The sequence below is a fragment of the Cynoglossus semilaevis genome, chromosome 2 (genome assembly GCF_000523025.1).
Source record: "Cynoglossus semilaevis isolate Cse_v1.0 chromosome 2, Cse_v1.0, whole genome shotgun sequence".
NCBI classification, from domain to species: domain Eukaryota; kingdom Metazoa; phylum Chordata; class Actinopteri; order Pleuronectiformes; family Cynoglossidae; genus Cynoglossus; species Cynoglossus semilaevis.
In genome coordinates, this window is record NC_024308.1 from 17,737,571 (window position 1) to 17,758,066 (window position 20,496).

Sequence of the window (20,496 nt, forward strand, 5' to 3'; positions counted from 1 at the left end):
ACAGAATGGAATCTCATCACAGAAGTAGCATTTCTCCACAGTTAAAGGTGGTTGAACTGAACTTGATTTATTAAAAATAGCTATTTTATTTTAGCTAACTTTCCTTATATAAAATCTGATGTTGAACAGAAGTCGTCTCATTACAGCGGGTCAATCTGTTCAATTGATTTAGGATCCACAGTTAGATCCCCGACCCTGCGAGGACGATTCTCTTTCCTGAATGTAACTCACTCTAGAGAAATGTTTCTCTCTGCAGCCTGTAACCATCTGAGGCTACATTCACACTGCAGCTCCTGTCGAGTTTGCTTGGTTGCAACTGGACTTCTTCTTGGAGCTTGAAAGACGATTCATTCCTCAACTGAGGAACTTCATCAGTTTCTGGTTGATGTAAGAGGGTTTTACTTCTCTAGACCACTCCCTTCTCCAGTTGACAAAGGATTGAAGTGGAGAAGTGTGTCACAGACTGACAGACAGGCCTCTGAATGCTGCAGTTCGACCCTACACTGTGGCCCTGTGCTTGAAAGGACTAAAAGGTTGAAGAAAAGATGCCAACAGAAACTTTACTTCATTAGGATGTTGGAGAAGGCCCGACTGAAATGTCAACTCCTCATCCCACGTCCTCAAAGGACTTGTTGAGAGCGTCTTCAACAGGGGTATCACAAAGTGGTAAGAAAACACCATCCCGGCTGAGAGAGGGCCATCAAACCTGCTGAGGGGGGTCATTGACTCAGAACTCACCTCCATGGACACAATGTCCCACCAGCACTGCAGCAGATGAGCACAGAGCGTCCTCAAGGACACACAGCAGATAGCTCATGCTCTGTTCCAGTGGGTGGGCTCAGGCTACAGTTATTGCAGTGCTTCTGTTAGCACTCACACAGACCTGCTTCTTGATGGCTTTTCCAAGCCATTCTTAGTGTTAGTGATGGTCACACTGGACAAGAATGTAAAATACAACAACCTTTTTTTTTTCTTAAGATCAGTCCCAACTCCAATTAGTAAATATTTTAAACAGATGCATAGGAACATCTCACCATGTTTACCTGGTGTTGCTATTTTCTGTATATTTATTAGATCATTTGATTGAATGGATTTGTGGAATTAATCAGCACATACATTTACTCACACGGTCATAGAAGTTATATGAGTTATATTGACCATCTTAAATGCCCGGCTTGTGTTTGTTGAGGCTTCACCTTCATGTCGGACGCCTCTGGCTTGCATCAGATGAGCAAAGGGCAGTAAATAGTTGTACAACTGACATATTTTCTTGCCAGTTTTGGACTTTAAACCTACTTTACTGTTGAAAGAAAGTCAGGTAAATATTTGCAGATTTAAAAACAAACAAACAAATGCATCGTAGGAAGCTGAGCACAGTGCATCTGTTAACGTTACGTTACAGTGGTACTCTACAGACACTCATAAACATTAAAACATGTTTTTGTTGGTAACTGATGCCGGGACAGAGCAGGTCAGAAAGATAAAGAGAGAAATGACGAAACCTAATCTCTCTTCAGAGGCTTGTGTAAAAATTTGTTCTGCTGACAGCCTCGTCATTTATTCAACAGTGAGAGACAACAAACACCTGTGCTGTGTCTGCATGAACACACACCAATAACTTATTGTGGAACCACAGACCGGACAGGAATTCATGTCTCAGTATTAGACAGAGGACAAAAACACCTGACAGCCAGGAGCAGCAGGTGGCCAACAGATGAGACGTTCTGGTAGGACATCACAGCTGTCCACTAACGTGCAGCGGGCAGCTAACAGTGATGTTCACCTATTGCTTTGTTATACTGAAGCTGATCACATTATTTTAGCTTCCTCAACTTAACAACGGCTGTTACTGCTGCAGTACCCCCGGTGGACAGAAAGATACTCTGCAGGTCCAGAAACCATCCACTCCAGTTACATCCTTCAAGAACATTGTTTCCTGAAGGAGCTATGTGAAACTTGAGAAGTTAAATAATATCAATTGTGGCTTTGTATTGTTTTGTTCTCTTTCCAGTTATTTAGAAGTGCTTTATCCTCCTGAAGTTTAATCCTCTTTTCATTTAGCCCCAGCCACCACAAACCCAGCAAATACAATAGTGGCTGTAAAGAGTATGAGTCCATCAGTCCATTTTCTCCAGAGCCAGCTTTTTTTTTTTCTAAACATAGTGTGTTGTTCTACTGAGTTGTTCAGAGACGTGACACTGAAGGTTATTTCTGACTCGGTTTACTAACAGTAACAGTAGCCCAGACGTGATCTGTGTGGAGCTGCCCCAAGCCCATAGGGGGATGTGTAGTTGGGCCTGGGGGCAGTTCACTGGTATATCCACCTGCTGTTGACCTCATGGTGCATTAGCAGGTTGGGCCCCTGGGCTTATTAGCAAGTGGCTGCTACCAGATATGGGTTTAGGAAACTGTCTAAGTGAGTGACATATGAGATGTTTTTTAAATAATGAGGGCAGCTTTTTGAGTTATGAATGAGTTAAGTTCTTGTTTTTTTCTAATAAAACAGCTGTTTATATATTTTTGTCATATATATTTACATTGATCACAAAAATACTAGAACATATTGCAGTTTAATTCCAACATAACAGAACATATATTTAAATTAAAACCCTACTGTACATTAGTAACAGGTCAGATGTAAAAAGCTGTCTTAGCGCCACCTTCTGGGTCTATTTTTACCGTATTTTCCACCATGATGATGGTTGACCTGGAAGACATGTCAGAGAAATCGTCCTGAAAGAACAGGTTCAATGGAAGACTAAAGAAAATACAGCTGCCTGTCACTGTTTCAAAGAAGAAATGTATTCAAATATAGTATTTAGACCCTCTTCAATATTACCTAATACATACATCCTATTGAATATAGGATACTGATAAAAATCATGTGGAATTCATGGCGTGTACCTGTCAGTAGACCAGTCCAGTGCGTTGTTTTGGGAGTGTAGTTTTGAAGATTGAACAGAACAGTGTTGGACAGTTGTTTCTTATTCCCAGGCACCAGGTCAGCAATGTTTACTTCTGGTTTCTAACCTTATAGTTCCTTAGGTTTCTTAACGTATACTTGGTGTACAAGCTCAGGTGAGTGAATAAACATGTTCTGCTGAATTATTCTTGTACGCTTGTAGACAATCTTGGTTTCTACAGTCATATATATTCTGTGGTGGGTCGTCTAATATTCGGTATTCGCCTCAGAACCAGGAATTGCAAATAAGAACATTTCTAGAGGTGAGAGACGTGAGAAACGTGTTATTTATTTAATCGAGTTTTAATCTAAATGCCATTTTATGTTCCATGTTTGGTGTCTTCTTATGCTGTCGACAACACTCTTTGAGGATTTGGAACAGAGTTGAAACCCTCGTCAGTTGGTTTCATGGGAGTCGTCATTTAATCATTGATTAATTTAATGAGTAAAGATTTCACACTGTGAAACATCCGTTCTCGGCTGTGTCAGGTACCTGAAATTATTACTTCCCTGTTGCACATTTCTCTTTTTCACCTTTTTATCAACATGACATTTAACCAAGCGTGTGAGCCAATGAAAGCCCGGTGTTTAACACACAACCTGCCCCCTCGCCCGCATCCCCACAGCGTAATGTGATTTTAAAGCTGCTTTCAATCCCATTCTGTTATTCTGGAGGGATTATGTCCCTGCTGCAAACATTGTGTTGTACAACAATGGTGGAGAACTGAACTGGATTTGCATGTGTGTGTTATATAAAAGTCATATGGCTGTGGCCAATTCCCTCCTCCCCCTGTGGTTAAGCCTCCCACCTGACTGACCTTTACAGATGATGTGATTGAATGGGATATTTGGTTCAACTCATTTACGCTTGATTTGAAAAGTAAAAATAATTCCAAAGCGGTTTAGAAATGGACAACTGGACTGTCTTGGTCTCCATCTCACCATGACACCTGTCAGTGGATCTGGGCGTGGTCATTTCTAGGAATCCAGCCATCCACTGTCCATTTTCTTAACTGCCATGGGTAAAATGACGTAGATGACTGAGAACCTACAGTGACATAAAGTAATTCCACTGAATTATGTTCAAGACCTTTAAAAATGAGGCCAGTTCTCAGGCTTGAATTCCACTGCTTAAATGGACCAAATAGAGTTTGTAATTGGATCTACCTTCATGTAAAGATTTTTTTTAACTGCTTCTGGGGGAAGTGAGAGAAACTAATTTATATCTCTGCCACTGACTTTGTGTCTCCCTTACAAACACCCTGTCCTAAACTTCTCCCTTTTTCTTTTTTCCATTCTCCAGGTGTCTGGATCATTGATTCAAGCCCAGACAGGAGCAGAAGGAAGCGATAAAGAGGAGGACAATGGGTTCAAGTTTGAACCAGGAAGTAGGCTGGCTTCTGCCCTTGCTATTCTTGCTACTAATGTCCACAGTATCACCTGCCCAAAGCCAAGGTTGTCCCCAACGATGTGAGTGCATGTCAAAGCCCAAGACTGTATCCTGTTTTGGCAAACGTTTGTCCTCAATACCAGAAGGCGTCCCCCTGGACACCAAGGTTCTAGATTTAAGAGGAAATAAACTCCGCTGGGTGGAACGGGGTGACCTGCTTCCATATGCACGTCTTGAAAAGCTGGATTTGAGTGAGAACATGATCAGCATCCTGGAACCAAATGCTTTTTCTAGTCTCCAAAATCTCCAATTTCTGTCCCTAAAGGGAAATCAGTTGAAACTCGTACCAATGGGAGCATTTTCCCATCTTTCCAACCTCACCTCTTTGGACCTCAGTGGAAATAAAATAGTAATTCTGTTGGACTTCACCTTCCAGGACCTGAAAAGTCTCAAAAACCTAGAAGTTGGAGACAACGATTTAGTTTATATCTCCAACAAGGCATTCCTTGGTTTAGTTGGACTGAGAGAACTGACTATTGAGAGGTGCAACCTGACGTCCGTGTCCAGCCAGTCTCTGTCCTACCTGCATAATCTGGTCACTTTGCGGCTACGCCACCTTAGCATTTATGCGTTAGAAGACCAGAATTTCCGGAAACTGGGAAACCTTAGGGGTCTGGAGATCAGTCACTGGCCCTTTTTAGAGTACATTTCCCCCCACAGCCTTCAGGGTCTTAACTTGTCGTGGCTGTCTGTCACTCATACTAATATCACCTCTGTTCCGACCTCTGCCCTGCGCAGTTTGAGCCACCTCACCAGCCTCGACCTCTCCTACAATCCTATCTCTGTCTTGGAGTCCTGGGCACTGCGAGACCTAGTTCGGCTGAAAGAGCTGCACATGGTGAGCACCAACCTGGCTGTGGTGCAGCCCTATGCACTGGGCGGTCTACGACAAATCCAACTTCTTAACCTGTCCTCCAACAGTCTGGTGACCCTGGAAGAAGGTGCTTTCCAGTCCGTCAACACACTAGAGACGTTGCGTTTGGATGGAAACCCTTTGGCATGCGACTGTCGGTTACTGTGGATCCTCCAGCGCAGGAAGACCCTGAATTTTGACGCTGCCCCTCCAGTGTGTATGATGCCAGTTGAGGTGCAGGGACGGGCCCTCAATGCTTTTTCCGACTCTGCTCTCTTCGACCATTTCACCTGCCAGAAACCCAAAATCCGCAACAGAAAACTACAGCAGATATCTGCCCGCGAGGGGCAAGTGGTGTCATTCATTTGCAGAGCAGAAGGTGAACCGACACCTGTGATCTATTGGATCTCTCCTCAGCGACGCCGCATCACCACAAAGAGCAGTGGTCGCTTAACTGTGTTGCCAGAAGGCACTTTAGAGATACGATACGCACAGGTCACAGACACTGGGACCTACATCTGCATAGCCAGTAATGCTGGTGGAAATGACACGTACTTTGCCACACTCACGGTGAGTGGACTGCCGCTGGATTCTGCCCTCTTAGCCAACCATACTTATTATTCTGGAGATCTTAATGATACCAATCTGAATGATACCAAGGTCTTCCTAAAGTTTACTCTGGACCTCAAGACCATCCTCATATCCACAGCCATGGGCTGCATCATGTTCCTCGGTGTGGTCCTGTTCTGTTTCATCCTGCTGTTTGTGTGGAGTCGAGGAAGGGGGCAGCACAAAAACAATTTCTCAGTGGAGTATTCCTTCAGAAAGGTGGACGGACCTGCTGCCAGCGGAGGACAAGGCGGGGCCCGCAAGTTCAACATGAAAATGATCTAAACGGTTGGGCTTTTTTATTTATTGGTATTTAATCCTGAACACTGTTTACGAGCAGGGTCAAGCTGCCACTGGAAGTGACTTGTAAAACGTGGAACACCTGTCATTTTTAGAGTTTGATCAAACGTTTTTTCCTTCTTGTCCAAATTGGCTATATATGAATTTGTTATTGTGCGTTTCTACTGTGTGTGTTCACTGTTGTCAGAGAAATTTGGATTTTGTGTAAAGATGTCTGAACTTTTTTTGAATAGACTGTTAAAAGACCAAGCAACAACAGCACTCAGAGCCCACCAGTCTGTACCCTCTGACGTGCTCTTGCCAACTCAGTCCTGCTTCCAAACGAGGACTTCACCTCTCTGCTCCATCAAGCTCTCTGTCTCCTGTCTCCATGATAACCAGGGTGGTGCTCAATGATTGCCAAGGACTTGCCAATTTCTATTTAAATAGTGCTAGCAATGTACTGCATAAACACAGACCTAAGAGTACTGCAGTGACATATACCATTTATGTATAGATATACTGTATATATAAATGTACACATATATATATATATACATATATTTATGTGTGTATATACATATATTTATATATATACAGTATATATATTTATATATATATCTAGACAGAAATATATGTATAAATATATATATATATGTGTATATGTTGTATGTATTTATACAGTGTGGGGGTTTGTGCAGAGTACATTCTATTCCAAGTCTGTCTTTTACAACACTGCCAGTTTGACTGTAGAGCTTCACGTAGAAATCACTTTCAGTGCAAAGCCATGGTGGAGCGAGGTCGCATGCCTCCGGTTGGACGTGTTCCAAACAAACTGTGACTGTAACAGGTTAAGCTATAAATTTAGGACCACGCACAATCCACGTTCAATATTAGAAATGGAAATAGCCATGTTTTTTTTCCCTCTCTGTTGGCTTGGATGTAATTCTATAAATGGAAGTCTGTGGAAATATCAATCTACTACCCACTGCTCATGCAAAAATGGCTTGATCTTCAAAAACAAAAAACATGGCTTTTATAAAGGAGCCTGTTTTTGTCTCCTCGGTCTTACACAATGTGTCATCTAATTTTCTCTGAATAGCATTGCCTTTTTAAAGTCATTACATTTTTTATGGAACACATAAAGCCAGTGATTGAGACCATAAACTCCTGATTTGAAAAATATTTTATTGAAGTCATGAGCTGAATGAGAAGTAGCCTGTTTTTTCGTAGATCTCAGTCATATTGAACTTAAACAAATTGAAGATTTTCTGTTCACCCTGTGCTCGGTGTCTATGTCAATATCCCATGTACAGTTAAAGGCCAGAGATGCACTGCAGTGGCAGCAGCATGTCGAAAGTCCAGACATCACACGTTTTAAGACATCAACTTTAACCAACGGTACGTCCAACTTTGTGATAAAATACTTTCTCCTCACAGTTTCTATCTTATGTGTATTTTTCAGACTCAAACTGATGTCAACAGAACGTTGATGTCAGTTGATGTCGGTTATTGCCATTTTAAGAGATAAACAGAACAACAAAACATTGCAGCAGAGATGCAGCTGTGATGCTGCAGTGCAGAGGTGGGAAACACATTTTCCCCAAGGGACCACACTGGAAATATCAGTGTCTTTTTGAGGATTTTCTTCTGTATTTTGCTGGACCAGAAAGACTATTAGCAGCAGGTAGATGAATGTGTTTCACATCTGTTTTTATCTAAAAAACTAATCCAAATAATGGAACTATTAATATGGAAAAATGTCAAGACAAACATAACACACAAACTCGTGCTCGGTGTTGAGATGGTATTTAAAGCTCCTGCAGTGTCAGAATGACATAAAGCTGAGCCATCATAAAGCTCCCCAGCTGAGCCGTCAAATCTCTTGGATGTCCTGGTCACAGTGGTGCTGCAGGGTCCACCAAACATTTGTTGACAAATGTCCCATCAGAGAATGACTTAACAGTGATCTCACACGGGTTGCTGGATATGGTCAGAGGACAGGATGTGGTCCGCAGGCCGTACAGTAGCTAGGTCTGTCCTAGTTTTAAACCAGTGTTTCCCAACCTTTTTTGAGCCACAGCCCACCAGGAAAAACCCCACGGCACACCACCAAACAGAAATCTGACAAAGAGTATATGTAATGAAATATAATAATCTTCTAGTTAAAGTGACCTCATAATGACTTGAATCTCGGCCTGTTTAGTTGAAGACAACTCTGGTGTACTGGCAGGAATTGAAGAAAGACACAAAGATCTTCCTCAACAGCTCTGATTATCTGGGGGTTTTTTTCCATAGCCGACTGCTGCCACCTAGCAGAGGAGTATTTAATTGTCTTTTGATGAGCAAAGAAAAGTTATTTGCAATAAATAAATAATAGTTTTCCACGGCACACCTAATGATCTCTCACGGCACACTGGTGTGCCACGGCACAGGGGTTGGGAATCACTGGTTTAAACAACAGGCTGCAGAACAGCAAGGTTACACTGTCAGTGTGTCTGCGGACTGAAACAACCCAACACGAACATGCAAATGAGCCTCGTTGTTCACTACACACACACACAAACACTCTAACCCATCTCAGTGTATCTGCAGTCAGAGTGACACATCTTTTTTTTTCATCAGTTGCTTGTATGACTTGTAAAGAGAACACCTACTGGGGTTTGTCCATTCCTGATGTGAACTGATCACACTGTATTAGAGTTATCCTTTATGTTTTTAATCAATGACACCCTAGTGGTCGTTTATAGTCATATCACTGAGGATATTTTACTATTTTACTGTGACTGTACTGCAAATAGGGAATATGTGCAATGGTCGACATATCAGTCCATCTGACGCAGACATGTTTGCTCACACAATGCACTCCAAAGGGTGTTCACGTTCCAGTTCCCTTGCCTATGTCTGGCTGTATAGTAAGGTGAGAGTATGGAGGCATGGCTGGTCGGCAGTGGAAGGAGTGAAGTCACTCTTCGTCAGGGTCTCGGCCTGTTTATAGACACGCAGAGAAAAATGCTAATGTGATATGGATCTAGTAGACTGGAACAAAGGTCATAATGAAACGGAGCCAGAGAGAGGAGGGCAGCTTTAGGGAAGACATCGACACTGTACCAACAAAGGGCTGAACGCTTCTAACAGTGTTAACCGTAAATAATATAATAAATACTGTTTGTAATAGTACATACAGATTGAAACGGTGGTTTTGAGCTCAGCACTGGCCGCTCGTTTCCCACTTCTTCTGACGTTGCTCTGCTGCTCTCTGTTGGCTATAAATGGAACTTATCTGTTAGACAGATAAAAAAAACGGAGACTTTTTTCGCTGTACTAAAAGTGAAAAAAAAAAATTCTCTCACAATGAAATTTCAATCATACCATATTCCTTTAACTCATCCCCTGTGAACTGCGCAGCAAATTTCACAAACGGAAGCAAAAGTCAACCAAGAATATCTCAATTTGTCACAATGGGAAATAAAAGTGTTTCTCATTGGAAAATTCCTGTATGCTGTATATAGTTTTGTATGATATTGTTTTATAAAGAACAAACGAAGCACACTGTTTATAAAGCATGTTGTATTACTGCTATAGTGTAATACAGTTAGTAGTTTTTAGTATAGTTTTTTTTCTTCTTCTTTTTTTTTTTTTTTTTTTTTTGAAGCTGTGGTCTAATCTCTAAACCATTGTGGTGACAAACTGAGAAAGTAAGGGGGAGGGAGATTTAAGGGTTTTGTTGCCAAATAAATCTTCACATTGTTCTCAGTCTTCATGTTGCATTTATGTGTATATATGTTCTGAAATACATTAATGGTATATAGTTCAGATTAATTATTTATCATGTGCTTTAAACGTGAAAAGAATGCTCAAATTTATTTTTAAAATTATATTTGGGAATAAACTGGCCTCAATCCCCTGTATCCGGTTGCTTCTGTTCTATCTATTTTTTATTTAACCTATTACATAAATTCAGAGCTTGAGTTCTTCTTCTTTTAGTGTGTGTGTGTGATTGTGTGTGTGTGGTAGGGGGGTTCACAGAAAGGTTCAGTGCACCCTGACACATCAGATAAGCACTAAGTGTCAGTCTCTTGTGACACTAATGCAAGCAAATGCAGTAAGAAGTGCGTCATCTGACCACATGGGGGGTGGGGGACTTTGCTGAGCCTCTACTCACTGAGCCACCAAGATCTGTACTGGGGGTCTGCAGCCTTCAACAGAAAATGACCTCCTTTTTTAAAATGAATTTGACCACATAATAATATTCATCTGGAGCTGCAGAAAATTATCAAGAATTTAAAATAAAATGTGTCTGCAGTGCATTAGTTAAGTTTAAATGCTGTGGTCATATCACAGAAGTGTGTAGAATTACACAAACAAATCAGTTCTTTCATTGTTTTACCTGTCATAACACAAGAAATCACAAGATGCTAATTTCTACAATGCAAGCTGCTAAAAATGTAACATCTGGTTTGGGGCAAAAGAGGACAGTGACATAATGATGTTTTTGTTTTTGTTTGTTTGTTTGTTTTTTAGCATCAAGCTAGAAATGAAGTGTGACGTGACTACAGACATGGCAGCCTTCACTGCCGGGTTCAAAAACGGCCGGTTAGGTGTATTAGTCATGTATCTTTTTTGTAAGAAGAGCTCAGTCGGCTTGGATTTTGTCCATTCACAAAGTATATATATGTGTGTGTATATAAATATATACATATATATATATATATATATATATATATATATATATATATATATTAGTTATAAACAAAACTAATGCATACATTTTACATTATTTGACACCCTAGTGCAGAATACTAACAGTGTTTAAAGAAGGGATACTACTAGGCCCAGTTTAACCCTTAAGGTCAAATGGGCCTTGTTTACCATTAAAGTGTAACTACAGAAAGTTTTTGTAAAAAGTTTATTTGGGGTTAAAATGTCCAAGGACAATACAAGACTTAAGTCAATGATTCAGTTCGATCAGTACTGCTAATAAGGTGAGTGTGGATGTTAGATCATTCTTCTTTACTCTCCATAATGTTATGACCTCTTCTCTAATAAACACCAAAACTTTACTCCTCACTGTCATGGGTTTTTTTTTCTGTCTTCCTGCCTTCTGCCTGTCTCTCCTGGGTTCATTAGTTTCATCACATTCACCTGTGTCTGGTGGTTCTGTGTTCATCAGTTTCACCAGTCTCACCTGGTAAACATACCTCTCTCTCTGGCTTTCTCTCCCTCACCCTGTCCTTGTTGGGTTGCTGTCACTGCTGCGTTCTCAGGTTCTCCACTGCACTAAGGATTATCAGGTCTGTTGCCCAGTTTTTCCTGTCATGATTTTTTTTCTGGTAAACTTACAACTTTATGATTTTATATATAGTTTATCTTCATTGTACTGATTCTCAATACTACCGTATACACGCCAACAATGAAAGGCCTTCCTATTCTAAAAAAAGTAGGTTTCTGCTGGTTGCCCACAAAACTGTAACAACATAAAAACAATGGAAAGTTAATGTAGAGGAAACATCCTGGCACGGGTAAATGTTCCGGAACAAATGTCCAGTGAAACTAGTGGTTTCTCTGGATTAAACTCTGAAGATCTGACCTCACAGAACACAGTACTCTCATCTTTGACAGTAAGTATTCACAGTGAAAGGACTTTTTTTTAAATGGAAGAAACCTAGCTATTTATAAAATGTATATTGTTTCTCATGGTCACACACTTCCACAGCTTAAAATAACAAATGGCACCAGCTCTCCTGCTGGTCCTGGTGGTTTACCCCCACTGTCTGCCCAGTAAATGAAACAACACTTTGAAGTCCATTTTTGGCTCTCTTCACCTTTAGTGCTGCTGTTTGATTGTCACCAGTGACGGACCGTCAGAGCGTCCTACACTTGGTGGATGTGACACTTTCCAACCACAAGGCCCGTGATGTTCAGCCATAGCCAATAAGTATCTTGGCAAAAGAGTGTGAAGAAAACAAAGGCACTGTGTTACTAATTGGCTAAACCTAGGTTTCTGTTTTATATTATTATTGTTTTTTTATTGTTTGTTTTTTTTGCCTGATTCTCTATCACATCCATACATAGAGTACACAAAAAAGCTTGTCCCTGAGGAATTTGTGCATGTTGCTCAGCACTTGTTCTTATATTTTGAGATAAACCTCACCAGTTGAATATCCACAGCATGACAGCTGGATCTATGTTTTAAAAATGATTAATTCCCTTCTTTAGGATGTTGTATATTATTAACTTTATGTTGTCTCATATGTATTATTTTGATCTGGAAGGCTTTTTATAATTTTGAACAATTAGTAAATTGATTAAAATTAATTAGCTTTGAAAGCTATCAGTTTTATAGAATATAAAAGCAAAGTTAAATGAATGCTTGAGTTTTAAAAAAATGGACGGTGTGAATCGTTTTCTTTATTAAACACACAAAGCAAGGACAAATACTCAGATTAGTAGAACAACCTACAAGATGTACAGGAAATCATTGTTTATCAGATGAAACTCTCGGTGAAACCTTTGTTATACAACGGTGTTGCTTTTTTTATGTATATTTATATATTTTATCTTTTGTCCCAATTCTTTTTCTCTGCACAGTTTCTTTCTGGACAATCTCAATAGTTGGAATTGGAGATGCTGTGAAAGTTTGGTGTTCCGGTTTAGGGGCCGCTCTATTTGTAGGTGATTTGGAAAGGTTGAGTGGAGGAGGACGAGGGCAGCATCCCTGGCACCTGCTGTTCCTCGTCCTCCTCATCTGACAGGGCTTTTGGAGGGTGCTGTAAGCCCCCTTGTACATGGGAGGGACAGGTGGTCAGGGGATTTCGAGTGAGAACGAGGGGAGTGAAGACACCAGGCCTGGTTCCACCGTACGTATGGAATTGTGGGTATCCTCTCAGGCTGCTGGAGGCAAATGTAGGAACATACAATGGAGGAGACAGTTGTTGGCCTGGCATCAGTGACGAATCTCTGCCAGTCCAGCAGTAGTTCCTCTGCAGGGAGTGGTGCTGGCTGCCGCCGTGGCTTCGTGTGTAAGGGCCGAGTGCAGCTGTGGGGTGGAGTTGGCCAAAGTGGAGTCTGAAGAACGTTAACTCGGCCATGAGCCTGGCGTTTTCTTCCTTCAGAGCCATGAAGTGAGTCTCCAGTACATAGTCGCTCATCCTTCTCTTCTCCCGTGACCGTTTGGCCGCCTCGTTGTTCTTACGCCGTTTCTCCCAGTACGTAGCATCCTTATTCTCCTCAGGTATGAACTTCCTTTTACGGCGTGCTCCTCTATTAACAAATTCATTCTCCGCTTGTGAGAAATTGTCATCTTGTTCTTTACGTGTAGGAAGGGCCTCCATGGTAGATAAAGTAGAGGAGACAATCAGCAGAGGCCTGAGAAAAATAGGAAGGAAAAGTCTTCAGCCTGGTGTCGTAATCTTAGTCATACATAAACTTTCATCACTGCCTTACCTTGTAATCGTGTGGGTTTATTTGTCTGTTCTGTATGTATGTGTGATTTCCTATTTTGGCAAAGGTTATGGTTTCCACCACGCCTGTCTGTCTTCAGACATGAATCTGAGTTGGGGTTTTTTGTTTTCCTTTGTTGTGCGTGTGTTTGTTTTTGAAAGAAAACAGTTTTTAACCCAAGGGTTAATTAAACTGAGATAAACTGAGCTGCTGGAGCTGAAGCTGCTGCAGAAGCCAATGATGGATGCTAATAGATAGAATCAGATCTGTTAGCTTCTGACCTGGACCCTGACCCATTGATGAAGAGTTCAGGCCAGAGGATCATAGGTCTGCGTCCTCCGTACCGCTTGGTCTTCGGTTTGAATTAGGACTTCCTGTCTGCAAATGATGTAAAGCTACAAAGATTTCTTAAAGAAACATGCTAAACATGCTATACTTGTGTGTATACTACATATATATATATATATATACACACACATATATATATACATATATATATATATATATATGAATATATATATGTATATATATATGTGTGTGTATATATATATATATATGTATATATATATATATGTATATATATGAATATATATATGTATATATATATATATATGAATATATATCAAATTGAATTTTAAGCTATCGTACACTGATAGAAATGTCCAGCTAGGAACTAATACCACCCCCACCTGATTGTTGAATGTAATGATCTGATCTCAACTGACTATACTAAATGACTATAGTTAATTTGCTGATATTTTTTTTCATTTAAAAACCAAAAAAAAAGACACTTTAGTTTTTCTACATTTTGAGAAACTATACCAACGTGTAAAGTTTGTTTTTTTTTAACTACAAAAATGGACCGGGTCCATGTGATGTGATCAGCGCACATTAGTCAAGCTTGACACTGTCGCTGTTTTGCGTTTCTCACTTCTCCCACATACACACAGCCTCCACTGAGGGCTCCAGCGTGTCATCACTTCCCCACAGAGACACATCTTTAACCACTGGACCTGCCTTGCTGCACTTTAGTCCTTATTCTTCAAGGCTCTAATAGACAGCTCAGTAAGAGCCGGCGCAGACTGGAGGTAGTAAAACAAACAGCGTTAGATTTTAACAGGTCGGTTTGTGGTTTGTTTAAGTTGCCTGAGAAGAGTTTTTGCACTCCTTACACAGGTGTGATGATAAACAAACACAAGCACAACAAATGTCCTTAGATGAACATCCTCTCACCTCCTCCCACACACCCATACCCACACATCACACTTTGCATACAGCTATTATGCAGATGCATTTTTTTATATCAACAGATTTTCCTGCAGGACTAATATGACCATATAGAAATGATGCAGAAAATCTCACATTTTCAGGAAAAAAAAAAAGGCTTCAGTTTCACATTAAGTGTCCTGAAAAAAAGCCCTGTGTGCCACATGACCTCTGTGGGGACACGGTGAGCAGATTTCTATCACACCAAATGTTTTCACACGTTGCGGTTGCTGTTGAGAACAAAGAAGCTTTATAAGAAAAGGAGACTGAGAAGGAGCCTACAGCCTGCGTGTGGCAGAGGATGTACGCAAGGTTAAAAATATTCAGGTGGGGCCCAGAGAACCCTGAGCATGTACCTATTTGGGTCTCTGTGTGAGGATATAAACTTACAGGCCACCGGGGGTCTGATAGGCACGAGTGGGTTCAATAATGAAAAATAAAACAAAAGTAACAGCAGGAAAAGCTCCTGCTGTGAGGCTGCTGGTGGACAGCTGTTTGTCACAGGATAACATTAGCTCGCCTGCTTTTCAGTAATGAACTTTCAAACTTCTTCTTTTGCTGTCTGTTTTCCTACACCTCACCATCTGTTGTTGTCTTGCCACAGGCTCTGTGTAGCGTTACAAAAATAGAGACGTGTACCTCGATGTACTGCGTTAGCCTCTTTTTATATATAAGTAAACCGTGCCCCTGTGGGAGGATGGACTAGAATGTTTCAGTTAGCACAAGTATTCCTTAAAGGCAGCTCCGAGCTCCGTGTAACGACACTGTGTACAGTACTGTCACACAAGAGAACTTCATCAGTGATCTGGAACAAGATGGCGCAGTAGTGTATATTTTTTATAGATACTGTCAAAGTACATGTAGACTTTGTCGATTTTTTTTTTTGTAATATAGACCCATTATTTAACTTCAACAGGAATGGCTCACAGATACTGATAAATAAAGGTTAAATCACAAGTAATAATTAATAAATACACACGGTTAAATAATAATAAAGTAAACACCAGCAGATTGGACTGGCTAAGATTGGCAGCAGTACATAGAACAGGAAACAGTCAATCCTGACATTAACAGTCGGTCAAATGTAACCCAGAGTAAATTAGTGTTGTTTTAACTAATAATTTACCAATAACCCTAACCCAGAACACTGAACCATTTTTCATTGTCATAAAGAGCAAAAATCAGTTTCTATACAACAAATGAATGCATTCAACTTGTGTAGTAACTGAAAAACTTGATTTCTGACTGAATAGCTCCATTAAGAAGTTTGACAATATTGTTGAATAGACTGTATTGTACCACTTTGTGAATTTTATCTTGTGAAATCCAAATATAAAAAAAACCCTTAAGAAATATGAAGTCAGACTCCACTTTAGAGAAAATAGAGAACATTTTCTAAGCTCATTTTCAATTGTAAGCCTATACATTTGTAGCTTTTAAAACACTGTTTTTGTAGTAATACTTTAACGGTACAACATGATACATTTTTGACCTACAATTGAACCAAAGCTGATTTTTTCAAATTTAACAATTTTGTCAAAGATGAAAAAGAAGGTAAAATCGCACTTGACCATGATGTCATACTAACTTTGCAGCCGAAGTGATGTTTAAAATAGTTATTTTCTATATTTGACCATCAAGTAATTTAAACCAATATTCAAGCTAATCCTGGGTTTATAAAATATATATTAATCATTATGAATTATCATTACAATATACATACATACACCGGTCTGAGACTGTGTGGTGTTTTGTGCGAGGGTCTGAATAATTGTCCCTGTCTTTAATCATAAATACAGTCCATAATTGGTTATTCTGCACTATTTCAGTAAACACTGTCACCTTGGACTTTTATCCACACAATTTGATCAAATACAAAACGTGTTTGCAAAACAAAATCTCGTAAGATTTTCGTCTTTGAATTTTTCAACGATCATAAACTTGCTGTCAGTGACTCTTGTGTCAGACCGAGGTCAAGGCCTTACCTTCAACTGTGGCCGAGAGTCCAGGTCAGATTTACAAATCCAAATATGCTGCCCTTACGATCAGAGAGTAACTGTCAGTCCTGCCGTCTTTCTTCTCTGCTTCTTGTTATTCTGTGGCTCCTAACGCGATCTTTTCCTCTATTGTCGGCGTGTGAAAAAAAAAAACATTAATGTGACTACCTTCCTGCATACAGACATTGCTGCGGCATTGGTGGCTGCGTTGATGTAACTGACACTTGAGTAACTGACATAATTAGAGTGTTGCATTGGATGGTACGACTGTGTTGGTTTTTAATTGTATTTCCTGAACTGTGGCTGCAGGGCTGTGTGTGTGGTTGATTAAAGGTGCACTACGTAAATAAATTTAGATTCAGTTTGAGAGGCCTTCGTAGGTTATCGAGACCAGACCATCGATCTAAAAAAAAAACAAACAAACAAAAAAACAAAACAAAAAAACCACATTGGCATTCACCTTTGAAACAGGCTAGTCAGATATTACTGATATTATACTGACAGACACGAGTGAAGGTTTTCCTTGTGCGGTTAAATTAGTCCTCAAAACCTCAGTGTCAGTTTTATCACATTTTGAGTCCTCCAGTATATTGGCACTCAACATTATATATGTTATATATTATACATAATATATATGTTATTATATTATTTTACCAGTGATTAAATTTTTGGTATTCTACCCTGTTTTTTTAAATTGTATTACATAGAAGATCATCAAAGATGAGAATTTACTTCATGTTTAATGAAATGATTAATGAAATGGCCATTATATTTACTGCATTAAAAAGTGATAATTACAATGTATTTTTTAATCAAGTGCAACTACAGTAACTGCAGTAATCTCTTAACCACTGTGAAGACGTTTTGGGAACAAATCCGTTTTTATTTAGTATTTTAAAGAAACTTGAAAAGAAAATGGAGAAGTGTAACAATGAGTGTAGTGTTGTGGAATTGCATCAGAAATCTGGATTTTCATGAACATGATGATGTGGCTGTTGTGGGCCATTTAGGGTTGTTTGACTGAATCTGCTGCTATAAAAGTGCTAAAGAGCAAAATCTCAAATGTGCAACAAATGGTTTCCAGCAAATATGCTGTGTAATACGTTGTTATTTAAGATACTAATAAAACAACATTTATATTAATTTGTTACATTTGTTATTAGTATTTTCACATTTTGCCACATTATGTGTAGCCTCATTTAAATATTATTGCCGATCAAGAGACATGTGAAAAGTCAATGACATAATCACAATTTTGTGCTGATGTTTGTATAGTTTGTCAATGCGAAACAGTGTCCTCATGTTTTACCATTAGTGACCAAATGTATAAAGTCTTACAGAAGGGAACAAATATGGACCTACATATATTGGTGAATATATATATATATATATATTATACATTTTAAAGATATTCAAAAGCTTAAATTGTTCTTACATGTCAGAACAATGCGTGAACATGCTGCAAAGGGGAACATACATGTTTTATTTTATTATATTATTGAAATTTTAAAAAAGGAAGTAGAGTTTTTTCTATTTATCATTTGTCTTTAATTTATGTTATTTTTTTATATATAGTGTTTCCTTGGTAAAAGACGACTCTGGTTCACGTGACTGGAAAAGTAGTCTTCACCTTTTTACACCTAACAGGAGAGTACTCTCATTAGGTTACTGCAAATACAGAGTATTGTACATTCTGTGTCCTAGTACACTAGAATACAGAGTAGACCATGAAGTGTCCACCAATTATACACAAGGCGACCATGGTGTAATAGTTACTGTAGATTTGGTTCATTATTAAATGTACGATTTTGGTTCATTTCATTTTAATTTAAACGCAGCAAGTGAAGCCTTCCCAGTCGCTAGATTAATTTACTATCTACCTTAATATACCCTTACGAAACGACGGAAGCGTCGCTATAATTATTATTACAGTATTAGTAAAAAAAAGTACCGCATCTGCCGTTTGCCCCGTTTATTGTGTGTAGGCGCCCTCTGCAGGTCGCTTTCCTGTCACCTCGTCTGCTGAGGACCACAGCGTGAATAACAACTCAGTTACAGCAACTTCACTTTAAACTACAAGGCAGGCAGTGAAACATCATACAATTTTGACAGCCCCCAGACACCTCCCACATCAGACCTGTAACAGGGAAAGATGGAGGAATATAATCAATAATATATTGAAATTAAATTCAACTGAGACCAATGTACCTATGGAAGAATGTGTTTTATAATTTTTTTTAAGTATGTCACAGAGTGAGAACTTAGGTAACAGCCTGGGGAAAAATCCCTTTAACAAGAAATAATTATGTCAAGTGAGCAAAAACAAAACTTTTTGGAGGCGAAAATGTGTCTAATGGATGATGTCAAACAACATTGTCTGTGCACTGCATTCATGACTGACAATTGCAAGTATGTGAACTTTCAGCAGAATGTATTATTATACCTCCTGTGATGTACTACCTGTATTGTAGTGGTAGAATTCTTGCCCTAACAATTCACCCACCCATGTTAGTTTTAAGACATCCATCTTGAAATAAGACATGCCTCGCAATGCAACACTGCTAGTGAAGCAGCTCCAGTGCGGTGACTACTGGATGGTTGGAGCTGGAGTGGTCCAAGTATAAGGTTTGGGGGGTGAGGCAGTTTGTTGATGATAAGACTGGGGTCTCTAGAACACCAGAAGGTCATCCCAGCCGATCGAGGAGCTCAGATAATGTTGATAAGGGACCTCACAAATACGGGCGTAGAAGAGATGTGATGAGTAAACATGGGTCTGACCCAGCTGTCATCGTTGGTGGAGACATTTTGCTGCTGATCATGCATCGCTCCTGGTCCAGTTTACATAGAACAAGATGGGACACAGCTGTGAGGCTGTGCTGCTTTTAAAGCACTTGTGTACCCACCTTCTCCATCGAGTTATTTGTTGTTTGTAGAAGACCCTAGTGTTCTGCCTGCAGACCATCAGTGGGGAATGGTAAAGCAGCAGCTACAGCAGCGGGAGTGAAGAATTCCCCTCCAGACAAAGCAGTTCCTGCAGCCAGACTGCTGTGAGAATGCTGCAGGTTGAAGAGCCTGGCCTTCAGCTGTGCGTTCTCTCTGCTCAGAGCCAGGAGCTATAGTCCTCTAGCAGCAGCTTGATTGAACTACATTTCTTTCTGCACCGTCGAGGTCGCCCGTTGTTCTTGAGCCGACTACAAGCAAAGGAACACCCTGTACCTGAGAGGAACTGTTTGAATCTCTGCTGCTTTTGTCACGGAAGGAGATGGGCATGAAGATGGGCCCAGCAGTGGCACTGGGGCCGAGCGCAATTTTGATAAAACTATTATAAACTTAATAAAATCTGAAATTGAATTATTAAGATTAGTCAGTATTTGATCCGAAATATTATGACCTACTGTATTTATCATGCTGTTCTTAGGTCTTGTAATTTTGTTCCGCAATTTAATTAGATTTTATAAGTCAACATTTTTTAATAAACATTTAACAGTTGATGTGTTTAATGTAGGCTTCACTGTATTCTCCAGTAAAGACTACAGGTTTGTTTAAAATGCTTTTTATTCTATTCTTTTCTTTTTTTAATAATTACATTTCCAGACCTAAGGATCAATGTGATGGTGGCAATTTACTTACCGTAAAT

The 20,496-nt window shown here is 39.7% G+C and overlaps 3 protein-coding genes across 3 annotated transcripts in view; 2 read left to right on the plus strand and 1 right to left on the minus strand.

Moving 5' to 3' along the window:
* Window positions 1-6,645, plus strand: part of lingo3a (leucine rich repeat and Ig domain containing 3a) — a 27,711-nt gene extending 21,066 nt beyond the window's left edge. Inside the window, exon 2 of the mRNA XM_008307071.3 lies at window positions 4,266-6,645. Coding sequence (XP_008305293.1) covers window positions 4,327-6,159 — 1,833 coding nt within the window. The 5' untranslated portion in view covers window positions 4,266-4,326 and the 3' untranslated portion in view covers window positions 6,160-6,645. The remainder of the gene's footprint in view (window positions 1-4,265) is intronic.
* A 4,303-nt stretch (window positions 6,646-10,948) lies between these two features.
* Window positions 10,949-20,496, plus strand: part of atp8b3 (ATPase phospholipid transporting 8B3) — a 38,382-nt gene continuing 28,834 nt past the window's right edge. Inside the window, exon 1 of the mRNA XM_008307070.3 lies at window positions 10,949-11,447. The gene's annotated coding sequence lies outside the window, so the exon portion shown is untranslated. The remainder of the gene's footprint in view (window positions 11,448-20,496) is intronic.
* Window positions 11,441-17,341, minus strand: LOC112486771 (uncharacterized). Its single transcript, XM_025054179.1, has 2 exons — window positions 16,848-17,341; window positions 11,441-13,521 (listed from the first exon to the last, which is right to left on the minus strand). Exon 2 carries the CDS (start codon window positions 13,485-13,487, stop codon window positions 12,819-12,821), a length of 669 nt encoding a protein of 222 aa, XP_024909947.1. The 5' UTR covers window positions 13,488-13,521; window positions 16,848-17,341; the 3' UTR covers window positions 11,441-12,818.

What these genes read in the sequence shown, in the direction of transcription:
- LOC112486771 (XM_025054179.1), bottom strand. Translation starts at nt 13,487, where the DNA reads ATGGAGGCCCTTCCTACACGTAAAGAACAAGATGACAATTTCTCACAA.